Here is a 22400-nt window from a genome sequence, read left to right on the forward strand (position 1 = left end):
TGGGTGAAACTTTCTGTATTTTCATTTGTTCCAAGGTTGTTTGTAATTGTTCATTGAAGCACTTTTATGATGGCTGCTTTAAAAATCTTTGTCAGATCATTTTAACATCTCTGTCATCTCAGTGCTGGCATCTGTTGATTATCATTTTTAAATTCAGGTTCACATCTTCCAGGTTCTGGATATAATTTCTGATTTTCTTTAGAACCTGGCATTCTGGATGTTTATATTGTGAGACTCCATATCTTATTTAAGCTTTCTGTTTTAGCTGCTTCCTTCTGATAGTGCCCTGGCAGGATAAGAGGAGGGGTGCCACTCTATTACTGCCAAATTTGGGTAAAAGTCCAGGTTCCCTACTCATCTTCCATTAATACCTGATGAGGAGTGCTCCTCCTCAGTGCTGGACTGAGCTGGGACTTCCTGCTCCTTATTAGTCCTTCCCTGGTACCTCACTGGCTAGTTAGTGAGACTAGGGGTGCCTCCTTGCTGCTTTTCTTGTGACCTCCATTGACATTGTGATGAGAGTGGCCTCATTACTGCTGGATTGGGCGCTGATGAAAGTTCTGATTCATAGGCCTCCTCTGACACCATTCCCCAGTGGGACCTCATTACTCTTGGGTGTAGGTAGGAATTCAGCTCCCAACATGATCTTCATTGCTACTTTCCATGGGGGAGGAGGAAGGGGTTTGTTATTGGCTTGTTGGGATTGAAAGTCCTGACTTTCTATAGACTTCTCTGATACCACCCTGATCGGGGAAGGGAGGATTGGAGTACCTTGTTATATTCTGTGTGGGGTGAAAATCTAGGTTTTCAACTCAGCCTTTGCTGGCATGGGTGAGTGTATCAATCAAGGATCTCCAGAGAAATAGAACCAATAGGGGATATATTGTTTGATTTTTTTAAAATAAGGAATTAGCTCACACAACTATGGAGGCTGAGAGGTCCCAAGATCTGCAGTTGGCAAGATGGAGACCCAAAAGAGCTGATGTGTAGTTCCAGTCGAAGTCTGAAGGCCTGAGAACCAGGAGAGCTGATGATAAAGTTCTAGTCTGAGAGCTGGCAGACTCAAGACCCACAAAGAGCCGATGTTTTAGCACTGGGGAGGACAACCTGCTTTACTCTGTCTACTGATTCATATGTTAATCTCATTCAGAAACACCCTCACAGACACACTGGAATAATGTTTGACCAAATATCTGCGCACCTCATGGTGCAGCCAAATTGATACATAGAATTAACCATCACAGTGGCTGTGGGACCGGTTTTATTTTACCAGATTCTTCCTTTTTTGTTGTTTCAGCTAGAGAGAGTAAGCTTTCGTTCAGGCTTTTCTGTCTGCACCCGTGGGCATTAAAAACAGTAACGATGGCAAGGAGCAGGGGGGAACTAGACAGATAGCATTAGGGTGGGAAGGAGACTTTTCACTGTACACATTTTTACATTAAAAAATTTTTGAATCATATGAATATATAGCTGATCCAAAAAATTGAATGTTTAAAAAAGAACAGAAGCAGGTAATATAACTGTGTACAACAGGACATATTTCCTGTTGCATTTCCAGGTTGCTGGCTTCTTCATCTCCAAACCTGAGACATATGGTTAAAAGAAACCAGGGAACTCAACCACTATGTCGTTCCTCAGATCCTGAGGTCCTAGTTGGTCTACCTTTTCCTCTCTACCTTTTAGAGTCTTATATTTGTGTTGTATATACTGTTCAGGGTTTTTAGTTGTACAGGTGGGAGGAATAAGGAAAAACATGTCTGCTCCATCTTCCTGGAAGTGGAAATCTCCTGTGTGTCCTCTTTTCAAGGCATTTAAAGGTTCCTTGATAAAGAAAGAAGGAAGTGAGTAAAAATTTGGAATTGCAGATGGTGAGAGAGTCTAGGCTAAGCGAGCTAAGAAGTCTGTAGGGAATTGGAGTCGGCAAGTGCCATATAGTAGCAGAAATTTGCAAAGAAGTAATTAAAGTCTACACATGTATTCTAATGTACTTGTGTTTTTATTTTTATGAGTGACAGAAGTAAAAAGACTAAAACCATTTGTAATCCTGCCACAATTCTTAAGTTTTTAATCTCACGTCCCTGCTTAAAAGTCCTTTGGTGGTTTTCCATGACCCTTAGAATAAAGTCCGGAATCCTGCACATTGCCCCTTCCTCATCCAACGGCAGTCTTATCTTTCTGTGCTCTGGTCGCAGTGTCTCAGTTTCTTGAGGTTCTATGCCATCGCTTAGATCTGGGCTTTTCCACAAGCTATTATTGCCTCTCGCTGGAGCATTCTTCTCTACAGTTTTGTTGGTGAATGCTATCTTTTAGGTGTCCATTTAAATGTCACATTCTCAGGAAGGCAGACAGGTAGTCTTTCTTGCTGTCAGTGCCCCTGGTATTCCATAGTTCTCCTCTCTTAACTTTCATCATACTTCATTGGTACTCTTTTAAAAAAATCTTTGTACCAACTATAAAATATATCTGTTTTGTTAAATATGCATCATTAACATCTAGTATTGTGCCTGGTCCATAGTAGATGCTTTATGTAAACATGGTTGAATTTCACCAGTGGTTTGGTGTATGTCCTTGTCTATATGTCCTGTTGTACACAGTTGTATTACCTGCTTCTGTTCTTTTTTAAACATTCAATTTTTTGGATCAGCTATATATTCATATGATTCAAAAATTCAAAAATGTAAAAATGGTACAGTGAAAAGTTTCCTTCCCACCCTAATGCTATCTGTCTAGTTCCCCCCTGCTTCTTGCCATTGTTACTGTTTTTAAATATATTTCTCGGCTTTCTTTTTGTAAATGCAAGCACATATACATGTTTACCTACTCATGCATTTGTATTTTTTCCTTTTCTAACACAAATGATAGAAAACTATATTTGTAATTTTGTACACACACAAAATTTTTTTTTCCACTTAATATGCCTTGGAGGATTTTTGAAATTGGTTCACAGAAAGAATAGTCTTTTTTTTTTTTTTTGGTAGTTGCACAGTTTTCCCTTTTTCACTTTTTGACACTGTTGTAAATGGTATTTTTTTAACTTCAATTTCACCTTGTTTGTTTCTAGTTTATAGAAATGCAATTGATTTTAGTATTTGGTCTATACTCTTGCTAAACTCACTTATTAGCTCTAATAGCTTTTTGTATATTCCACCAGATTTTCTACATAGACAATCATGCTGTCAGCAATAAAGACAGAATTACTTCTTTTCTAATCTGGATGTCTTGTGTTTCTCTTTCTTGCATTATTACACTGGCTCCAGTATGGCCTCCAGTGTGATGTTGAATACAAACGGTGAGAGTTGACATCCTTATCTTATTCTAGTGTTAGTGGGAAAGCATCAGTCTTAAATTTATACATATGATGCTAGCTATAGGATTTTAAAGATGCCCTTTATCAGGTTGAGGAAGTTCTATTCTTAATTTTCTAAGATTTTTTTTTTTCAGGAATGAATGTTGTTAGCTTTGGTCAGTTTCTTTTTCTGTCCATAGTGATGATCATATGGTTTTTCTTTTTTCATTTGTTAATTAGGTGATTTATATTGATTTTTTGAATTTTTTTTCCCCGAAGATGTTGGGGGTAGGAGTTTATTAACTTATTTATTTATTTTTGCTGTGTTGGGTCTTCGTTTCTGTGCGAGGGCTTTCTCTAGTTGTGGCAAGCGGGGGCCACTCTTCATCGCGGTGCATGGGCCTCTCACTATCGTGACCTCTCTTGTTGCGGAGCACAGGCTCCAGACGCGCAGGCTCAGTAGTTGTGGCTCACGGGCCTAGTTGCTCCGCAGCATATGGGATCCTCCCAGACCAGGGCTCGAACCCGTGTCCCCTGCATTAGCAGGCAGATTCTCAACCACTGCGCCACCAGGGAAGGCCCTGATTTTTTAAATTTCAAAGCAACTCCACATTCCTGGGATAAACCCACTTGGTTATGATATATTATCCTTTCTATGTGAACATCTGTGTTCATGGGGAATGATGATCTGTTTTCTTTTCTTGTAATGCCTTTGTGTGGTTTTGGTATTGGAGTAATGCTGACTTCATAGAAATAGTTGTGAATTATTACCTTCTTTTCAATGTTATGGAAGAGTTGGTATAATAATTAATAATTGATATTATTTCTTCCTTAAATGTTTGATAGAATTCACCTTTGAAAGTATCAAGGCCTTGAGTTTTCTTTGTAAGAAAGTTTTAAACTACAATTTCTTAGAAGGTTATATATTTCTTCTGTTTCTTTTTGAATAAGCATTGGTATTTTCTATCTTTAAAGAAATTCAGCTATTTCATCTAAGTTGTCAAGTTTATTGGCAAAAAAGTTGCTCATGGCATTTTCATTACCTTTTTCATATCTGAAGAATCTATAGTGATGTCATCTGTTATTCTTTATTTTGTTAATTTCTAATTTAATTTCATTGTGGTCAGAGAACATACTTTGTACAACTTGAATCTTTTAAAATTTGCAACTTGTTTTATGGCCTAAAATATATCATTTATTTTAGTAAATGCTCTCTGTATTTGAGAAAAATGTGTATTTTGCTGCTGTTGGAGTGTTCGAAAACTGTCAAATTAGAGATTTATTTAAAGCTATCAGTTCAATATGTACCACTTTCATTATTGTCTTTATATGTAATCATCAAATGTGGTTGGTATTCCTTCTGTGAAGAGTTTTAGAGAAAGTGTATTTTTTTAGGTGGAGAGAACATTTTGTTTTCTGATATATGATTCCTTTCTAGTTTTATTGTATTGTGTTCAGATAATGCTTTGTGTACCAATTCTACTTTTTGGAGCTTATTTAGGGTTTTTTTTTTGTGTCTGTGGTCTAATATATGATCATTAATGTTCCACAAACACTTGAGATATAATATTTTGTATATTTTCACAGAAAATCATTCATTGTCAGTCAGATTTTTATTTATTTATTTATTTATTTATTTATTTTTTTTTTCGGTACGCGGGCCTCCCACTGTTGTGGCCTCTCGCGCTGTGGAGCACAGGCTCCGGACGCGCAGGCTCAGCGGCCATGGCTCACGGGCTCAGCCGCTCCGCAGCATGTGGGATCTTCCCGGACCGGGGCACGAACCCGTGTCCCCTGCATCAGCAGGTGGACTCTCAACCACTGCGCCACCAGGGAAGCCCTGTCAGTCAGATTTTTAAAATTAATTGTTAAATCTTCTAAACCGTTACCCATTTTTGTCTACCCAATTTCTCATGGACAGTGAGAAGTAAAGTGCCCTGTTAATAGTGTTCTTTTCTTTATTTTTACAGTGAGAAGTAAAGTGCCCTGTTAATAGTGTTCTTTTCTGCCTTAGGAATGTTAGCACTGTATAATTTAGAACGTACCCTGTAGCAATTTGGCATATAGAAATAGGAAATTTATCGTCACTATGATTTATTTATTCATTTAATGCCCTTTTAGCCTGTATTTTACTTTAGCTGATAAACAACCTTTAATCTGATCACAATCCTGATTTTTCTTTGCATGGTATACTTTTGCCTATCCTTTTATTTTCGGCCTTTCCAGATCACTTTGTATTTGTTTCTTGTTTACTATGTAGGGTTGGGTGTTTGCTTTTTGAAGATTTCAGATTTTTGCTTTTTTCATATTTCAATCTGAAAATCTTAGGTGAGTTAAGCCAAATATTTTTTGTTTTTATTTTTTATAAAGAAAGCCTTTTACCACTTTATTTTTTACAAATACTTCTGATATTTACAATTGTGTATTTTATTCCAGTGACTACCTTTGTAATTATAGAATTATATAGTACCCTTGATCCTCTATTTTTTGGGGGCATTGGTCCTTTCTGTTATTAAATTTAGCATATTTTTCTTCCTTCTTTCTCCTCAACCCCTCCTCTATTACCGGATTTTAATCATTATCTTTTATATTGTTAAAAATGCTTCTAGTTCTAAGTTTAATTGTGAGTTTTAAAGGATATCTTTTTCTTTTTTCTTTTTTTTTTTTTTTTTTTTTTTTTTTTGCCGTACGCGGGCCTCTTACTGTTGTGGCCTCTCCCGTTGTGGAGCACAGGCTCCGGACGCGCAGGCTCAGCGGCCACGGCTCACGGGCCCAGCCGCTCCACGGCATGTGGGATCTTCCCAGACCGGGGCACGAACCCGTGTCCCCTGCATCGGCAGGCGGACTCTCAACCACTGCGCCACCAGGGAAGCCCTAAAAGATATCTTTTGACTACCAATTTACAGATGAGGCCACTTAATCTTTCCTCCCCCCGATCTTTTCTCTTTCTCCTCCCAATTTGTCTTCGTATAAATCTTTTCCTTATTGTCAGAGGGTATCTGTTTGTTGTTTTATGCTTACTTTTGTAGTTAAATATAGTTCCTGCTGATCACCAGTGCTTTTGCTATAGTTTTCCCAGTCATTTCTTGGTTGCTGAAGCAGTTTCTTCAAGAAAGGCTAATGAGGGAATTCCCTGGCAGTCCAGTGGTTAGGACTCTGCGCTCTCACTGCCGAGGGGCCGCATCCAATCCCTTGTCAGAGAACTAAGATTTCACAAGCCATGCGGTACGGCCAAAAAAAAAAAGAAGAAAAGCTAATGAATCACCACCAGTCTCATCAGTAAAGTCTAACTACTCTGAAGCTGTAAAGCTCACAGAAGTGGCTGTGTGATTTCCAAAATTCTAATTTTCAGTGGAACGGTTGAATTTTAGCATTGGCAACAAATATGTTCACTTTTTCTCCTTGAAGTGACAGCTTTTCTGTGTTCATTTCTGAAAAAATTTTTGTCAGATACTCAAATCTGAATAGATACCTTTTTGTGTCTGTTGTGGTAATCCGTGATAGAAGTGGTTGGTTCAGCTCACAACTCAAACAGTTGCACAGGTTCTTTTCCTTGAGACGGCTATAGCACTTTGCTGTGCAACAGAAATGGCTTATTCCTATTTCTCGTTTCATCATGCAGAATATTTTTTTAAATGTACTTAAAGGTTGAGATTTAATAAAATTAAAACTACTGCTTCATCAAGGACAGTCTTGAGTGAAAATGGCATTTTCTCCTTTCCTCTGAGGGCATGACTGTCAAGAATCTGATGACGGCTAGTATGGACTGGCGCCACGGCCTGGATTCGGGCTAAGGAGACAGCAGTTTTACTGACCCTTGCAGTTACACCACATTTGCAAAAGCAAACATCCTGAAAAGTAAAAATGAAATCTTCATATGTTTATGAAAATTAGTTTGACCTCACAAACCCCCTGAGTCTTGAAGACCTCCTGTGGCCTCTCATGAATCAGACTTTGAGAACAACTGATAGGATCTTAATTATGCTAAATAATTAGAAAAAGGCAAAGAAATATAATAGTTTTAAGTAATATTTTCTCTTCATGGTAAAATTATGGAGGACATTTTATCTTAAAATATCTTTATGTATTTTTTTAAAATATAAATTTATTTATTTTTGGCTATGTTGGGTCTTCATTGCTGTGCGCGGGCTTTCTCTAGTTGTGGCGAGCAGGGGCTGCTCTTTGTTGCGGGCTTCTCATTGCGGTGGCTTCTCTTGTTGTGGAGCACGGACTGTAGGCGTGTGGGCTTCAGTAGTTGTGGCACAAGGGCTTAGCTCCTCCGTGGCATGTGAGATCTTCCTGGACCAGGTCTCGAACCCGTGTCCCCTGCATTGGCAGGCGGATTCTTAACCACTGCGCCACCAGGGAAGCCCCTCTTTATGTAATTTTCAGATGTTCTTCTGTTAATTCATATTACTCTCATGAAGAAGAAAAGAATATCATGCTTCACATTCTTGGCTGTAAAATGATAGGCTTCTAAATAGAAGGGGACAAAAGTTTAATGAAAGACACATCTTTGTTTCTAAATATGGACACTTGGCCACGATTTGGCTGAAAGTAAACTAATATGGAGGAGGCTTAAAAAAAAAAGGGAAGGCTCATGAGAACAATATTTTTTGAGTTTGTTGAGTCTTCAAATTGTTGGTCTCTAGGTTTTATTTTATTTTATTATTTTAAAAAATATTTATTTATTTATTTGGCTGTGCCAGGTCTTAGTTGCAGCACTCGCGGGATCTTTAGTTGCGACGTGCCGGATCTGTTAGTTGCAGCATGTGAACTCTTAGTTGCGGCATGTGGGATCTAGCTCCCTGACCAGGAGTTGAACCCGGGCCCCCTACGTTGGGAGTGTGGAGTCTTAGCCACTGGACCACCAGGGAAGTAAGTCCCTCTAGCTTTTATATTGCAAAACATTTTGGCTCTCCTTAAGGATCTTGAAAATACTATTCTGTTACCGTCTGTCATGGAGTGCCACTGTGGGATAATCTGAGGCTAGCCAGGTTTTTTTTTTCCCCTCTCTCAAAATTCATCTTTTTTCCTGGCTACTTATTAGTTTGGGTAATCCAGTAACTTTACTGCATTGGGTCTCAGTATAATCATTCTAGGCCATTTTTCCCTGGAATAGTATGTGTTCTATTAATATGTAGATTTAAGACTTTAAAAAAAATAATCTCAGGAAAGTTTTCTTGAATTATGTCTTGAGCTATTCATTCTGTTCTGTTGTTTTAGTTTTCTTTTTTCTTTATTATTATTAGTATTTTTAACATCTTTATTTGAGTATAATTGCTTTACAATGGTGTGTTAGTTTCTCCTTTGTAACAAAGTGAATCAGTTATACATATACATATGTTCCCATATCTCTTCCCTCTCGCATCTCCCTCCCTCCCACCCTCCCTATCCCATCCCTCTAGGTGGTCACAAAGGACTGAACTGATCTCCTTGTGCCATGCGGCTGCTTCCCACTAGCTATCTATTTTACGTTTGATAGTGTATATATGTCCATGCCACTCTCTCACTTTGTCACAGCTTACCCTTCCCCCTCCCCATATCCTCAAGTCCATTCTCTAGTAGGTCTGTGTCTTTATTCCCATCTTACCCCTAGGTTCTTCATGACCTTTTTTTTTTTCTTAGATTCCATATATATGTGTTAGCATACGGTATGTGTTTTTCTCTTTCTGACTTACCACACTCCACATGACAAACTCTAGGTCCATCCACCTCACTACAAATAGCTCAATTTCGTTTCTTTTTATGGCTAAGTAATATTCCATTGTATATATGTGCCACATCTTCTTTATCCATTCATCCGATGATGGACACTTATGTTGCTTCCATGTCCTGGCTATTGTAAATAGAGCTGCAATGAACATTTTGGTACATGACTCTTTTTGTTTGTTTGTTTTTGTTTTGCTTTTTGCGGTACACGGGCCTCTCACTGTTGTGGCCTCTCCCGTTGTGGAGCACAGGCTCTGGACGCGCAGGCTCAGCGGCCATGGCTCACGGGCCCAGCCGCTTCGCAGCATGTGGGATCTTCCCGGACCGGGGCACGAACCCGTGTCCCCTGCATCGGCAGGCGGACTCTCAACCACTGCGCCACCAGGGAAGCTCTAAATGACTCTTTTTGAATTATGGTTTTCTCAGGGTATATGCTCAGTAGTAGGACTGCTGGGTCGTATGGTAGTTCTATTTTTAGTTTTTTAAGGAATCTCCATACTGTTCTCCATAGTGGCTGTATCAATTTACATTCCCACCAACAGTGCAAGAGTGTTCCCTTTTCTCCACACCCTCTCCAGCATTTATTGTTTGCAGATCTTCTGATGATGGCCATTCTGACAGGTGTGAGGTGATACCTCATTGTAGTTTTGATTTGCATTTCTCTAATGATTAGTGATGTTGAGCATTCTTTCATGTGTTTGTTGGCAATCTGTATATCTTCTTTGGAGAAATGTCTGTTTAGGCCTTCTGCCCATTTATGGATTGGGTTGTTTGTTTTTTTGTTATTGAGCTGCTTGTAAATCTTGGAGATTAATCCTTTGTCAGTTGCTTCATTTGCAAATATTGTCTCCCATTCTGAGGGTTGTCTTTTGGTATTGTTTATGCATTCCTTTGCTGTGCTAAAGCTTTTAAGTTTCATTAGGTCCCATTTGTTTATTTTTGTTTTTATTTCCATGTCTCTAGGAGGTGGGTCAAAAAGGATCTTGCTGTGATTTATGTCATAGTGTTCTGCCTATGTTTTCCTCTAGGAGTTTGATAGTGTCTGGCCTTACATTTATGTATTTAATCCATTTTGAGTTTATTTTTGTGTATGGTGTTAGGGAGTGTTCTAATTTCATACTTTTACATGTACCTGTCCAGTTTTCCCAACACCACTTATTGAAGAGGCTGCCTTTTCTCCCTTGTATATTCTTGCCTCCTTTATCAAAGACAAGGTGACCATATGTGGGTGGGTTTATCTCTGGGCTTTCTATCCTGTTCCATTGATCTATATTTCTGATTTTGTGCCAGTACCATACTGTCTTGATTACTGTAGCTTTGTAGTATAGTCTGAAGTCAGGGAGCCTGATTCCTCCAGCTCCATTTTTCGTTCTCAAGATTGCCTTGGCTATTCAGGGTCTTTTGTGTTTCCATACAAATTGTGAAATTTTTTGTTCTAGTTCTGTGAAAAATGCCAGTGGTAGTTTGATAGGGATTGCATTGAATCTGTAGATTGCTTTGGGTAGTAGAGTCATTTTCACAATATTGATAAGAACACGGTATATCTCTCCATCTATTTGTATCATCTTTAATTTCTTTCATCAGTGTCTTATAATTTTCTGCATACAGGTCTTTTGTCTCCTTAGGTAGGTTTATTCCTATATATTTTATTCTTTCTGTTGCAATGGTAAATGAGAGTGTTTTCTTTTTTTTTCTTTTTTTTTTTTTTTTGCGGTAAACGGGCCTCTCACTGCTGTGGCTTCTCCCACCACGGACCACATGCTCCGGACACGTAGGCCCAGCGACCATAGCTCACGGGCCCAGCCGCTCTGCAGGATGTGGGATCCTCCCGGACCGGGGCACGAACCCGTGTCCCCTGCATCAGTAGGCAGACTCTCAACCACTGCATCACCAGGGAAGCCCGGGAGTGTTTTCTTAATTTCACTTTCAGATTTTTCATCATTAGTGTATAGGAATGCCAGAGATTTCTGTGCATTAATTCTGTATCCTGCTACTTTATGAAATTCATTGATTAGCTCTAGTAGTTTTCTGGTAGCATCTTTAGGATTCTCTATGTAGAGTATCATGTCATCTGCAAACAGAGACAGCTTTACTTCTTCTTTTCCGATTTGGATTCCTTTTATTTCTTTTTCTTCTCTGATTGCTGTGGCTGCAACTTCCAAAACTGTGTTGAATAAGAGTGGTGAGAGTGGGCAGCCTTGTCTTTTTCCTGATCTTAGTGGAAATGGTTTCAGTTTTTCACCATATAGGATGATGTTGGCTGTGGGATTGTCATATATGGCCTTTATTATGTTGAGGAAAGTTCCCTCTATGCCTACTTTCTGCAGGGATTTTATCATAAATGGGTGTTGAATTTTGTTGAAAGCTTTCTCTGCATCTATTGAGATGATCATATGATTTTTCTCCTTCAATTTGTTAATATGGTGTATCACATTGATTGATTTGCGTATATTGAAGAATCTTTGCATTCCTGGAATAATCCCCACTTGTTCATGGTGTATGATCCTTTTAATGTGCTATTGGATTCTGTTTGCTAGTATTTTGTTGAGGATTTTTGCATCTATGTTCATCCGTGATATTGGCCTGTAGTTTTCTTTCTTTGTTGTTTTGGTATCAGGGTGATGGTGGCCTCGTAGAATGAGTTTGGGAGTGTTCCTCCCTCTGCTATATTTTGGAAGAGTTTGAGAAGGATAGGTTTTAGCTCTTCCGTAAATGTTTGATAGAATTCGCCTATGAAGCCATCTGGTCCTGGGCTTTTGTTTGTTGGAAGATTTTTAATCACAGTTTCAATTTCAGTGCTTGTGATTGGTCTGTTCATATTTTCTATTTCTTCCTGGTTCAGTCTTGGCACGTTGTGCATTTCCAAGAATTTGTCCATTTCTTCGAGGTTGTCCATTTTACTGGCATAGAGTTGCTTGTAGTAATCTCTCGTGATCCTTTGTATTTCTGCAGTGTCAGTTGTTATTTCTCCTTTTTCATTTCTAATTCTATTGATTTGAGTCTTCTCCCTTTTTTTCTTGATGAGTCTGGCTAATGGTTTATCAATTTTGTTTATCTTCTCAAAGAACCAGCTTTTAGTTTTATTGATCTGTGCTATCATTTCCTTCATTTCTTTTTCATTTATTTCTGATCTCATCTTTATGATTTCTTTCCTTCTGCTAACTTTGGGGTTTTTTTGTTCTTCTTTCTCTAACTGCTTTAGGTGCAAGGTTAGGTTGTTTATTCGAGATGTTTCCTGTTTCTTAAGGTGGGATTGTATTGCTATAAACTTCCCTGTTAGAACTGCTTTTTTTGCATCCCATAGGTTTTGGGTCGTCGTGTCTCCATTGCCATTTTTTTCTAGGTATTTTTTGATTTCCTCTTTGATTTCCTCAGTGATCACTTGGTTATTAAGTAGTGTATTGTTTAGCCTCCATGTGTTTGTATTTTTTACAGATCTTTTCCTGTAATTGATATCTAGTCTCATAGCATTGTGGTTGGAAAAGTTGATACGACTTCAGTTTTCTTAAATTTACCAAGGCTTGATTTGTGACCCAAGATACGATCTATGCTGGAGAATGTTCCATGAGCATTTGAGAAAAATGTGTATCCTGTTGTTTCTGGATGGAATGTCCTATAAATATCAATTAAGTCCGTCTTGTTTAATGTATCATTTAAAGCTTGTGTTTCCTTATTTATTTTTATTTTGGATGATCTGTCCATTGGTGAAAGTGGGGTGTTAAAGTCCCCTACTATGATGTGTTACTGTCAATTTCCCGTTTTATGGCTGTTAGTATTTGCCTTATGTATTGAGGTGCTCCTATGTTGGGTGCATAAATATTTACAATTGTTATATCTTCTTCTTGGATCGATCCCTTGATCATTATGTAGTGTCCTTCTTTGTCTCTTGTAATAGTGTTTAAAGTCTATTTTGTCTGATACGAGAATTGCTACTCCAGCTTTTTTTTTTTTTTGCTCTACACGGGCCTCTCACTGCTGTGGCCCCTCCCGTTGCAGAGCACAGGCTCTGGACGTGCAGGCTCAGCAGCCATGGCTCACGGGCCCAGCCGCTCCGCGGCATGTGGGATCCTCCCAGACCGGGGCACAAACCCATGTCCCCTGCATCCGCAGGCAGACTCTTAACCACTGCGCCACCAGGGAAGCCCTACTCCAGCTTTTTTTGATTTCCATTTGCATGGAATATCTTTTTCCATCCCCTCACTTTCAGTCTGTATGTGTCCCTAGGTCTGAAGTGGGTCTCTTGTAGACAGCATATATATGGGTCTTGTTTTTGTATCCATTCAGCCAGTCTGTGTCTTTTGGTGGGCGCATTTAATCCATTTACATTTAAGGTAAGTATTGATATGTATGTTCCTATTCCCATTTTCTTAATTGTTTTGGGTTTGTTATTGTAGGTCTTTTCCTTCTCTTGTGTTTCTTGCCTAGAGAAGTTCCTTTAGCATTTGTTGTAAAGTTGGTTTGGCGGTGCTGAACTCTCTCAGCTTTTGCTTGTCTGTAAAGGTTTTAATTTCTCCATAAAATCTGAATGAGATCCTTGCTGGGTAGAGTAATCTTGGTTGTAGGTTGTTCTCCTTCATCACTTTAAATATGTCCTGCCACTCCCTTCTGGCTTGCAGAGTTTCTGTTGAATGATCAGCTGTTAACCTAATGGGGATTCCCTGTGTGTTATTTGTTGTTTTTCCCTTGCTGCTTTTAATATGTTTTCTTTTTATTTAATTTTTGATAGTTTGATTCATATGTGTCTTGGCGTGTTTCTCCTTGGATTTATCCTCTATGAGACTCTCTGTGCTTCCTGGACTTGATTAACTGTTTCCTTTCCCATATTAGGGAAGGTTTCAACTATAATCTCTTCAAATATTTTCTCTGTCCCTTTCTTTTTCTCTTCTCCTTCTGGGACCCCTATAATTCAAATGTTGGTGCATTTAATGTTGTCCCAGAGGTCTCTGAGACTGTCCTCAGTTCTTTTCATTCTTTTTTCTTTATTCTGCTCTGCAGTAGTTATTTCCACTATTTTATCTTCCAGGTCACATATCCATTCTTCTGCCTCAGTTATTCTACTATTGATCCCTTCTAGAGTATTTTAAATTCCATTTATTGTGTTGTTCATCATTGCTTGTTTCCTCTTTAGTCCTTCTAGGTCCTTGTTAAATGTTTCTTGCATTTTCTCTATTCTATTTCCAAGATTTTGGATCATCTTTACTATCATTATTCTGAAGTCTTTTTCTCGTAGACTGCCCATTTCCTCTTCATTTGTTAGGTCTGGTGGGTTTTCATCTTGCTCCTTCATGTACTGTGTGTTTTTCTGTCTTCTCATTTTGCTTATCTTACTGTGCTTGGGGTCTCCTTTTTGCAGGCTGCATGTTCATAGTTCCCGTTGTTTTTGATGTCTGTCCCCAGGGGCTAAGGTTGGTTCAGTGGGTTGTGTAGGCTTCCTGGTGGATGGGACTAGTGCCTGTGTTCTGGTGGATGAGGCTGGATCTTGTCTTTCTGGTGGGCAGGTCCACGTCTGGTGGTGTGTTTTGGGGTGTCTGTGGCCTTATTATTTTTAGGCAGCCTCTCTGCTAATGGGTGGGGTTGTGTTCCTGTCTTGCTAGTTGTTTGGCATAGGGTGTCCAGCACTGTAGCTTGCTGGTCGTTGAGTGAAGGTTTAGATGGAGATCTCTGGGAGATTTTCGCCGTTTGATATTACCTGGAGCTGGGAGGTCTTTTGTGGACTAGTGTCCTGAACTTGGCTCTCCCACCTCAGTGGCATAGCCCTGACACCTGGCTGGAGCACCAAGAGCCTTTCATCCACACGGCTCAGAATAAAAGGGAGAAAAAATAAGAAAGAAAGGAAGGAAGGAAGGAAGGGAGGGAGGAAGGAAGGAAGGAAGAGAGAGCGTGTGAGGGCAGGAAGGAGGGAGGGAGGAACGAAGAAAAAATAAAGCAAGATAAAACAAAATATAGTTATTAAAATAAAAATAATTATTAAGAAAATAATTATTTTTAAAGTAAAAACAAACAAACAAAAAAAAAACGGACGGACAGAACCCTAGGACAGATGGTGAAAGCAAAGCTATACAGACAAAATCTCACACAGAAGCATACGCATACATACTCACAAAAAGCGGAAAAGGGGAAAAAATAATATATCTTGCTCCCAAAGTCCACCTCCTCAATTTGGGATGATTCGTTGTCTATTCAGGTATTCCACAGATGCAGGGTACATCAAGTTGATTGTGGAGATTTAATCCGCTGCTCCTGAGGCTGCTGGGAGAGATTTCCCTTTCTCTTCTTTGTTGGCACAGCTCCTGGGGTTCAGCTTTGGATTTGGCCCCGCCTCTGCGTGTAGGTCTCCTGAGGGCGTGTGTTCTTCGCTCAGACAGGATGAGGTTAAAGGAGTAGCTGATTTGGCGACTCTGGCTCAGTCAGGCCGGGGGGAGGGAGGGGTACGGATGCGGGGCGAGTCTGCGGTGGCAGAGGCCAGCGTGACATTGCACCAGCCTGATGCGCGCCGTGCGTTCTCCCGGGGAAGTTGTCCCTGCATCACGGGACCCTGGCAGTGGCGGACTGCATAGGCTCCCGGGCGGGGAGGTGTGGATAGTGACCTGTGCTCTCACACAGGCTTCTTGGAAGCGGCAGCAGCAGCCTTAGCGTCTCATGCCTGTCTCTGGGGTCCGCGCTTTTAGCTGCGGCTCGCGCCAGTCTCTGGAGCTCCTTTAAGCAGCGCTCTTAATCCCCTCTCCTTGCGCACCAGGAAACAAAGAGGGAAGAAAAGTCTCTTGTCACTTTGGCAGGTCCAGACTTTTTCCCGGACTCCCTCCCGGCTAGCCCCTTCAGGCTGTGTTCACGCTGCCAGTCCTCTCCCTGAGATCCGACCGAAGCCCGAGCCTCAGCTCCCAGCCCCCGCCCACCCTGGCGGGTGAGCAGACAAGCCTCTCAGGCTAGTGAGTGCTGGTCGGCACGGATCCTCTGTGCGGGCATCTCTCTGCTTTGCCCTCAGCACCCCTGTGGCTGCACTCTCCTCCATGGCTCCGAAGCTCCCCTCTCTGCCCCCCACAGTCTCCGCCCGCGAAGGGGCTTCTTGTGTGTGGAAACCTCTCCTTCACGGCTCCCTCCCTCTGGTGCAGGTCCCGTCCCTATTCTTTGTCTCTGTTTTTTCTTTTCTTTTGCCCTACCCAGGTACGTGGGGGAGTTTCTTGCCCTTTGGGAGGTCTGAGGTCTTCTGCCAGCGTTCAGTGGGTGTTCTATAGGAGCAGTTCCACGTGTAGATGTATTTGTGGTGTATCTGTGGGGAGGAAGGTGATCTCTGCTTTTCCTCTTCCGCCATCTTCCTCAACTCCCTGTTTTAGTTTTCTTATTCAGGGATTCTAATTACACATACACTGATGCTTTCTCTTTCTCTTCCTCCCCCTTTCCTCCCTCTTTCCCTCTCACCTTTCTCCTCCCAGTTCTCTGCAAGCTGCATATCACCCATTACTGTGCTTACTATCTAATGAGGAAGATAAAACATCATCTTTCTAAAGATACCAGTGATATCCTAATTTATAAATCAAATAAAACTTCCACATCTTATTCATTCTCAGTGCTGTATTAAACAGTGATGATCACCCCTTCCTTTTTAAAATTCTGTATCCTGTAGATATCTATGATTGTGTGGTCTTCTGATTTTTAAACCTCTGTGACTGTTCCTGAGTTGGATTTTGTTTCCATCCTCTGACCATATCATAAATATTGGTCTTCCTCAAGATGTAATCCACTGTTCACTGATTTTTATCTCTATTATCCCTGGACAGTTTTATTCATATACAGTATTTCCTTTCATGACTTACAAGTGTGTAATTCTAACCCAGATGTTTTAGATTACTATATCCAGTTTCTTACTATTCAATATCGAAGTAAAGATGTTCCTCAAAGCTATGACAGCCCCAACTATGTTTAGCTTCTTCCTTCTAACACCTCCTCCCATATTCCTTATCTCATTTGATGAAATCTGCATCCAACCATCACTCAAACTAGAAACTTAGGAGTTTCTTAGACTCCTGCCTGTGCCTTCCAACCCATAACCAATCTGTCACCAACCTCTACAGTTTTGCTTTATAAACAGTGCTTGATTCTATCTGCTGTTTTTTATGCTTACCCTCACTACGCTAGTTTGGTCTCCTATTTCCATCTTGAACTCCTATACTAGCCACCTATCTTCAGTCTTGGTTTTCCAGATCCTCCCATCATAGAATCAGCAGAGTGTTTTGTCTACATGTATTAATCTGATGGTTACACACTCTCCATTATCCCTATAGTATATTCTTAGTACTTAATGCTAGGATAGGCACTTAATTCCTTATTTTATGCCTTTAATAATTCTAAATATACTTTAATAATTTCTACCTGATAATTATAATATTTGAAGTTTTAGGGGTCTCCCCTGCTGTTTGTAGTTTCTGCTGACATTAACTTATGGTGTGTTATTTCATGAGGTGCTTTAAACTTTTTTATTTTGGGCACATCTTTTGGGGGCTTTATCAGGAGGTCTTATTTTGCCTGTTAAGCAAAGCACTGGTAAACACTGTTAACTGTTTCTGGAATTTTTTTCTTTCAAGTGCTCCAGGAGTATCCTTTTTTCAGGATCACCTTTTGTGTTAATTTCTTGGCCTGATTATTCCCATACTAAGGAGATAGTGTAAATCAAATCCCAAATCCACCTGTGGGCAGGATCTTGATTATAGATTCTTGGAGAGTACAGATTTATCCCCACTGAGTCCAGGCAGAGACAGACAACCTTTCTTGTTAGCTTCCTATGCATATGGGCAGGTTTTTTTGTTTTTTGTTTTTTCTAATTGCCTTTCACTAAGGAGGCACCTTTCAAGAATCCTGTTTTTAGGAGGATCTTTGCTTTACTTCCTTATGTTGCAAGAATTAAGGCCTCAGTTTGTTTCTGGCATTAAAATCCAAGCTCTTATATGAACAACAAATTTATAGTACAGTCTCAGTGATGGCTCAGGGCTTATTGCTTTAGTTTGCAGTGCCTTTTTCAATTTTAAACCCTGGATATTGCCCCTAGTTTTGGGGGAGCTCAGCTGTGTATTTTAAAGAGTGTTTGTTAAATTTCCTCAGTATTTCTAGAAAGCTTTTTTCTCTGCAGATTATTTGTCCCTCTATATGTATTCTCATTCAGGGTTGAGATTTAACACAGCTCTAACACTTTTCAAATCTATGGTTTTAGTTCCTGTTTTTGAAGAATCTAAGTAAGATTATAAATGTAGTCATGAGGAATATTGATAAATAAAGGAAGCAGGATGGATGGGGCAGGGTTAGCCTTTTAGGATTATAGGTCCTTCTGCTTACTTCTCTCTCAGATAATAGTGGTTCCTCAGGTTTTGTTCTTTTTGTCAAAGAAGTGTTAGCATGTGGTATTCTCTTTCACATAATGTCTTCTCCCTCCTGATGGGATATTCTTCTGCCCAGAACCTAAGCCTTCCAGGATTTTTAAAAGGAAACCATTGCTCTTCAGCTAGCAGAAAATGAAAGAGTACTGCTGAAATCTAATGCTTGGGTACTTGACAAGTTCTAGTCATAATAAGCTACTGCTCCTCCCTCAAAGTGTTTCTCTTGAAAAAGACCAAAATTATGGGTTGCCATTCATTTGATATGAGTCTATACATGATGAATTTAAAACAGTCAAAATGTTATGAAACTGAGAAATTAATTAACCTTAAAATAGCTGGTTTGGAGGATTGTGACAAAATATGGACAACCTTAATCACCTGAGCCGCCAGTGGGACCAACTATATTATATTATCAATTGATATATTTTCTTTGCAGATTTTCTTTACAAAGCTGTGAGATAAATACATTTTTTCACGTAATGTTTCTTATAATGTTGTAAACTCTTTATAAACTTGTAATATCTACATAATATTTTATTTAAATAGCAAATTTACTTAACTGTTTTCCCATGTTGTATATTTAATTTCAATGTCTTCCTCACTTCCCCCTCCTTCTCATCTTTCTTCTATTATAGAGCTGCAGTGAATACATTAATGCATTAAATTTTTTTTCTTACTAAATGTATTTAGGATAAATTTCCAGATAGAATTACTGGGTAAAAGTGTTTTCACATTTTTAAGGCTTTTGACACAGAGTGCCAGATTGCTTACCAAAAGTATGGTACAAGTTATATTCTCCCAACAATCTAACAGTATCTGAAGCAGGCTACTTTCATTATGTGTTGTGTCTAACCAGGGGGCCATTGGACAGAGATGTGGTGCTGATGCTTTCTTTACGGTTTCTGTACAGGATATGGTGCCCGTCATAGTTGATTACTGCCTTCTGCTGCAGCGAAAGTGAGTATACATTGCCTGTCAGGTTCAATTATTTTGAGTCCAAGTTGCCTCTTGCTTATATTATAGCAATAATTTACTACTATGAATTCTATGAATATGACTCAATAGGTTATTTTAAAAAATGAATTTACAGAAATTTGATTCTTTAAGAATTTTCAGTCCATTTACCTAATAAAATTAACTTGTCCAATATAGATGTATCATCTGTGTATTTATGTGGCAGTATAGTGGAGGTGAAGAACATAGCAAAAGAGCAATACTTAATCACTTAAAGATCTTAAAAGTGTATGATTCATGCATTATATATATATGCTCTTTTATGAACCATCACTAAAACAGTATTTCATACCACTCAAAAAAAGGAAAGATTTATTGTGCTTCTTTTTTAAGAACCTCTTTGTTTAAAGGAAATCACTTTAAATAAACTCTTGATTAGGGTCTGTTCATTTAAATAGTAACTACATAAATTAACCAACCTGTGCTAGTTCATAATTTTTCACACTTAGAATAATAGTTAGCTTCCTACATGCCAGGTATTGTTCTAAGCACTTTAATTTATCTATTTTTTATAACAACTTATTTAATTTTTGTAACAGTGAGGTAGGTATTATTGTTATCTTCATTTTGCATAGGAGGTTCAAGAGGCAGTATGCGATTAAGTAACTTGCCAAAACTTGCTCACACTTTTTTTGAGGAGCAAAGGTGGGATTCTAATGCAGGCAGCCTAGTTCTTGGGTTCTTGCTCGTAACTACCAGCTTGTACTGCTTTTTCAGTGGTGAACAGCTGTGAGGATCCAGTGCAGATACTCCCCAAACCCTCTACAACACTGTCTTGACTCCTGAATTTATGTATATTCAGGTTGCCTAAATCATATAAGGTTGGATCATACTTAGAAAGTATCAGTGAAGGTTATCAAGAGGGCAGTTATTTGCTGTGTCAGACCTTCAGTTAAATCACAAAGAGCTCTAGCTTCTGTTTACTTAGGGCTCAGATTCATTCCAGTGTTTTAGCTATAGTGTTACATGTAATTATCCAGTGAAATACGTTGTCTTCATGGTTGGGATGTAGTTGAAAACATGGTTTTATGTTACACATTGTCTTCTTTTTTTTTTTTTGGTACGTGGGCCTCTTACTGTTGTGGCCTCTCCCGTTGCGGAGCACAAGCTCTGGATGCACAGGCTCAGCGGCCATGGCTCACGGGCCCAGCCGCTCCGCGGCATGTGGGATCTTCCCAGACCAGGGCACGAACCCGTGTCCCCTGCATCGGCAGGTGGACTCTCAACCACTGCGCCACCAGGGAAGCCCCACATTGTCTTCTTTATGAGGGCCCAAGGAAGAAATTTCTCTCAGGTGTTAGTACCAGAAATACTTTTGCATCTTCTGGACAGCTAACTCACTTTTAGCTGATGGACAGTGAATTGTATAGCTAATTATTGTTTCCTAGGGAGCTAAGAGCCATGGTATACTAACCTCACCCTAGTTCTTAACTTAGTTTTCTCTTCAGCTCATGTTTTACACCTCCACTTCCTTGTTATTTGTCTTATATTTTTTAAAGCAGCCTCAATAGTTTATGGATCAGTTTTACATATTTTATTTCATTTAAACCTCATAATTACAGTGTAAGAGAGGTAAAGTTATCTTCATTTTCAGATGAGGAAATTGAGATGTAGTGGTATTTCTAATACTAATAAGTGCTGGGACCAACCTAAATCTTCAAATTAAGATAATATAAATGAGATAAAATAAAATATCTAAGAGATTAAATTTGGTTTAGAGTAAGAAGGCATATCTTTATAAAACAGATTATTTCTACCTAAATGGTACCTGGCACAAAGTAGCCTGATGGTTGAATTAATGAAGTAATTCTGCCTCTTGGTTTGCAGGGTGACTTGTGATCATTAACTTGAAATCTTGAATACTCTCACAGTGAGGTAAAGTTGAAATGACCTGAGCAGTTGTAAGATGGATTATATAGGGAAAAAGAAAAAAAAAAAAGGTTTTTTTTCTTTCAGAAATATTTTCTGTTATTCCCAAAAATGTTCCAGAGCTAAATTTTTCTTTTCTTATATGACTTGAAAAGGAAATATTTCCAACTTTATTTAATCTATTGACTGGCTGAGAATGCAGTAATTTCTTTATTAAATCAGAGCATCCAACATAGAAGACAAGATCTAGTCTAGATTATCACCAAATTAGAATCTATTTATTATTTCTTCATTTTTATCAGTTTCTTTCTTTCCTTTAATTTTTCCTGACTCCTTAGCATGTTTTCTTCTGGGCTGTGTCTGAAATGAGTACAGTATTTGTTTTGGAGATCTCAGAAATACCGGCCGTCATAGTATATTCCTGACTGCCAAGGGGAAGGGAGATCTCAAGGGTCCTATTCTGAGCTCTTCTTGGTCCTCTTCTCCTTCCTTCATCCAGTCATACACACATACTCCTAGATCCAGGATTGGATATTTTTCCTGGACCATAGTGCAAATAGTATGGCTTCCTTCTCTCTTGACTGTTTCTGAAGGCTGAAGACCAGATTGTATTAGATCCTGCTTCTGCTTAGGAGAAGTTCCAGCATGTGTGTTCTTACTCTCTTTCCCCTCCTGGTCTCTTTCCCCACTTTTTCTACTCTCTGGGTTCCAGTAGGGGCAGAAGGGACAGGGTAGTGTCCTCAGCAGTGTAAGAAAGTTTGAGGCTGTGGAACTAGGCATTGGGTCACATGCTCCCTTTTGTGTTCTAGATTCTGTGCTCTTGTGCTTGCTTACTTCTCATCATACTGGCTTTTCTTTTTCATCATAATGTTAAGAATCTGTATATGGGCCTGAGCTTATGAGTAAAGAGGTCAAATAAGCCATTTGATCAACTTTGATTCTTTGTGTCTAGGTCATCTTTCAATTTCCTTCCATTGCAAACGTGCAATGATTAAAGATTTATTAGATATAAAAATTCTGTGTTTCATAAATGCTTCAGTGTAATCACACTTAAAAATAGAGTTAAATTTTTTCTTAGAGTTTCCATAGATAATAAGATTAAAAATGATCAATTCCCTAGACTCAATTGAAGCAGAGGGATTTAAAAATTATGT

General features: G+C 39.2%; 1 protein-coding gene across 4 annotated transcripts in view; it reads left to right on the forward strand.

Moving 5' to 3' along the window:
- VPS8 (VPS8 subunit of CORVET complex) overlaps nucleotides 1-22400 on the forward strand; it is a 293886-nt gene that overhangs the window by 78886 nt on the left and 192600 nt on the right. For all 4 annotated transcript variants that reach the window (XM_060099245.1, XM_060099244.1, XM_060099247.1 and 1 more), the window contains exon 21: nucleotides 19274-19320. In XM_060099245.1, the coding sequence (XP_059955228.1) occupies nucleotides 19274-19320 (47 nt within the window). The remainder of the gene's footprint in view (nucleotides 1-19273; nucleotides 19321-22400) is intronic.

Source organism: Mesoplodon densirostris, chromosome 5, assembly GCF_025265405.1.
Source record: "Mesoplodon densirostris isolate mMesDen1 chromosome 5, mMesDen1 primary haplotype, whole genome shotgun sequence".
In the NCBI taxonomy this organism is placed as follows: domain Eukaryota; kingdom Metazoa; phylum Chordata; class Mammalia; order Artiodactyla; family Ziphiidae; genus Mesoplodon; species Mesoplodon densirostris.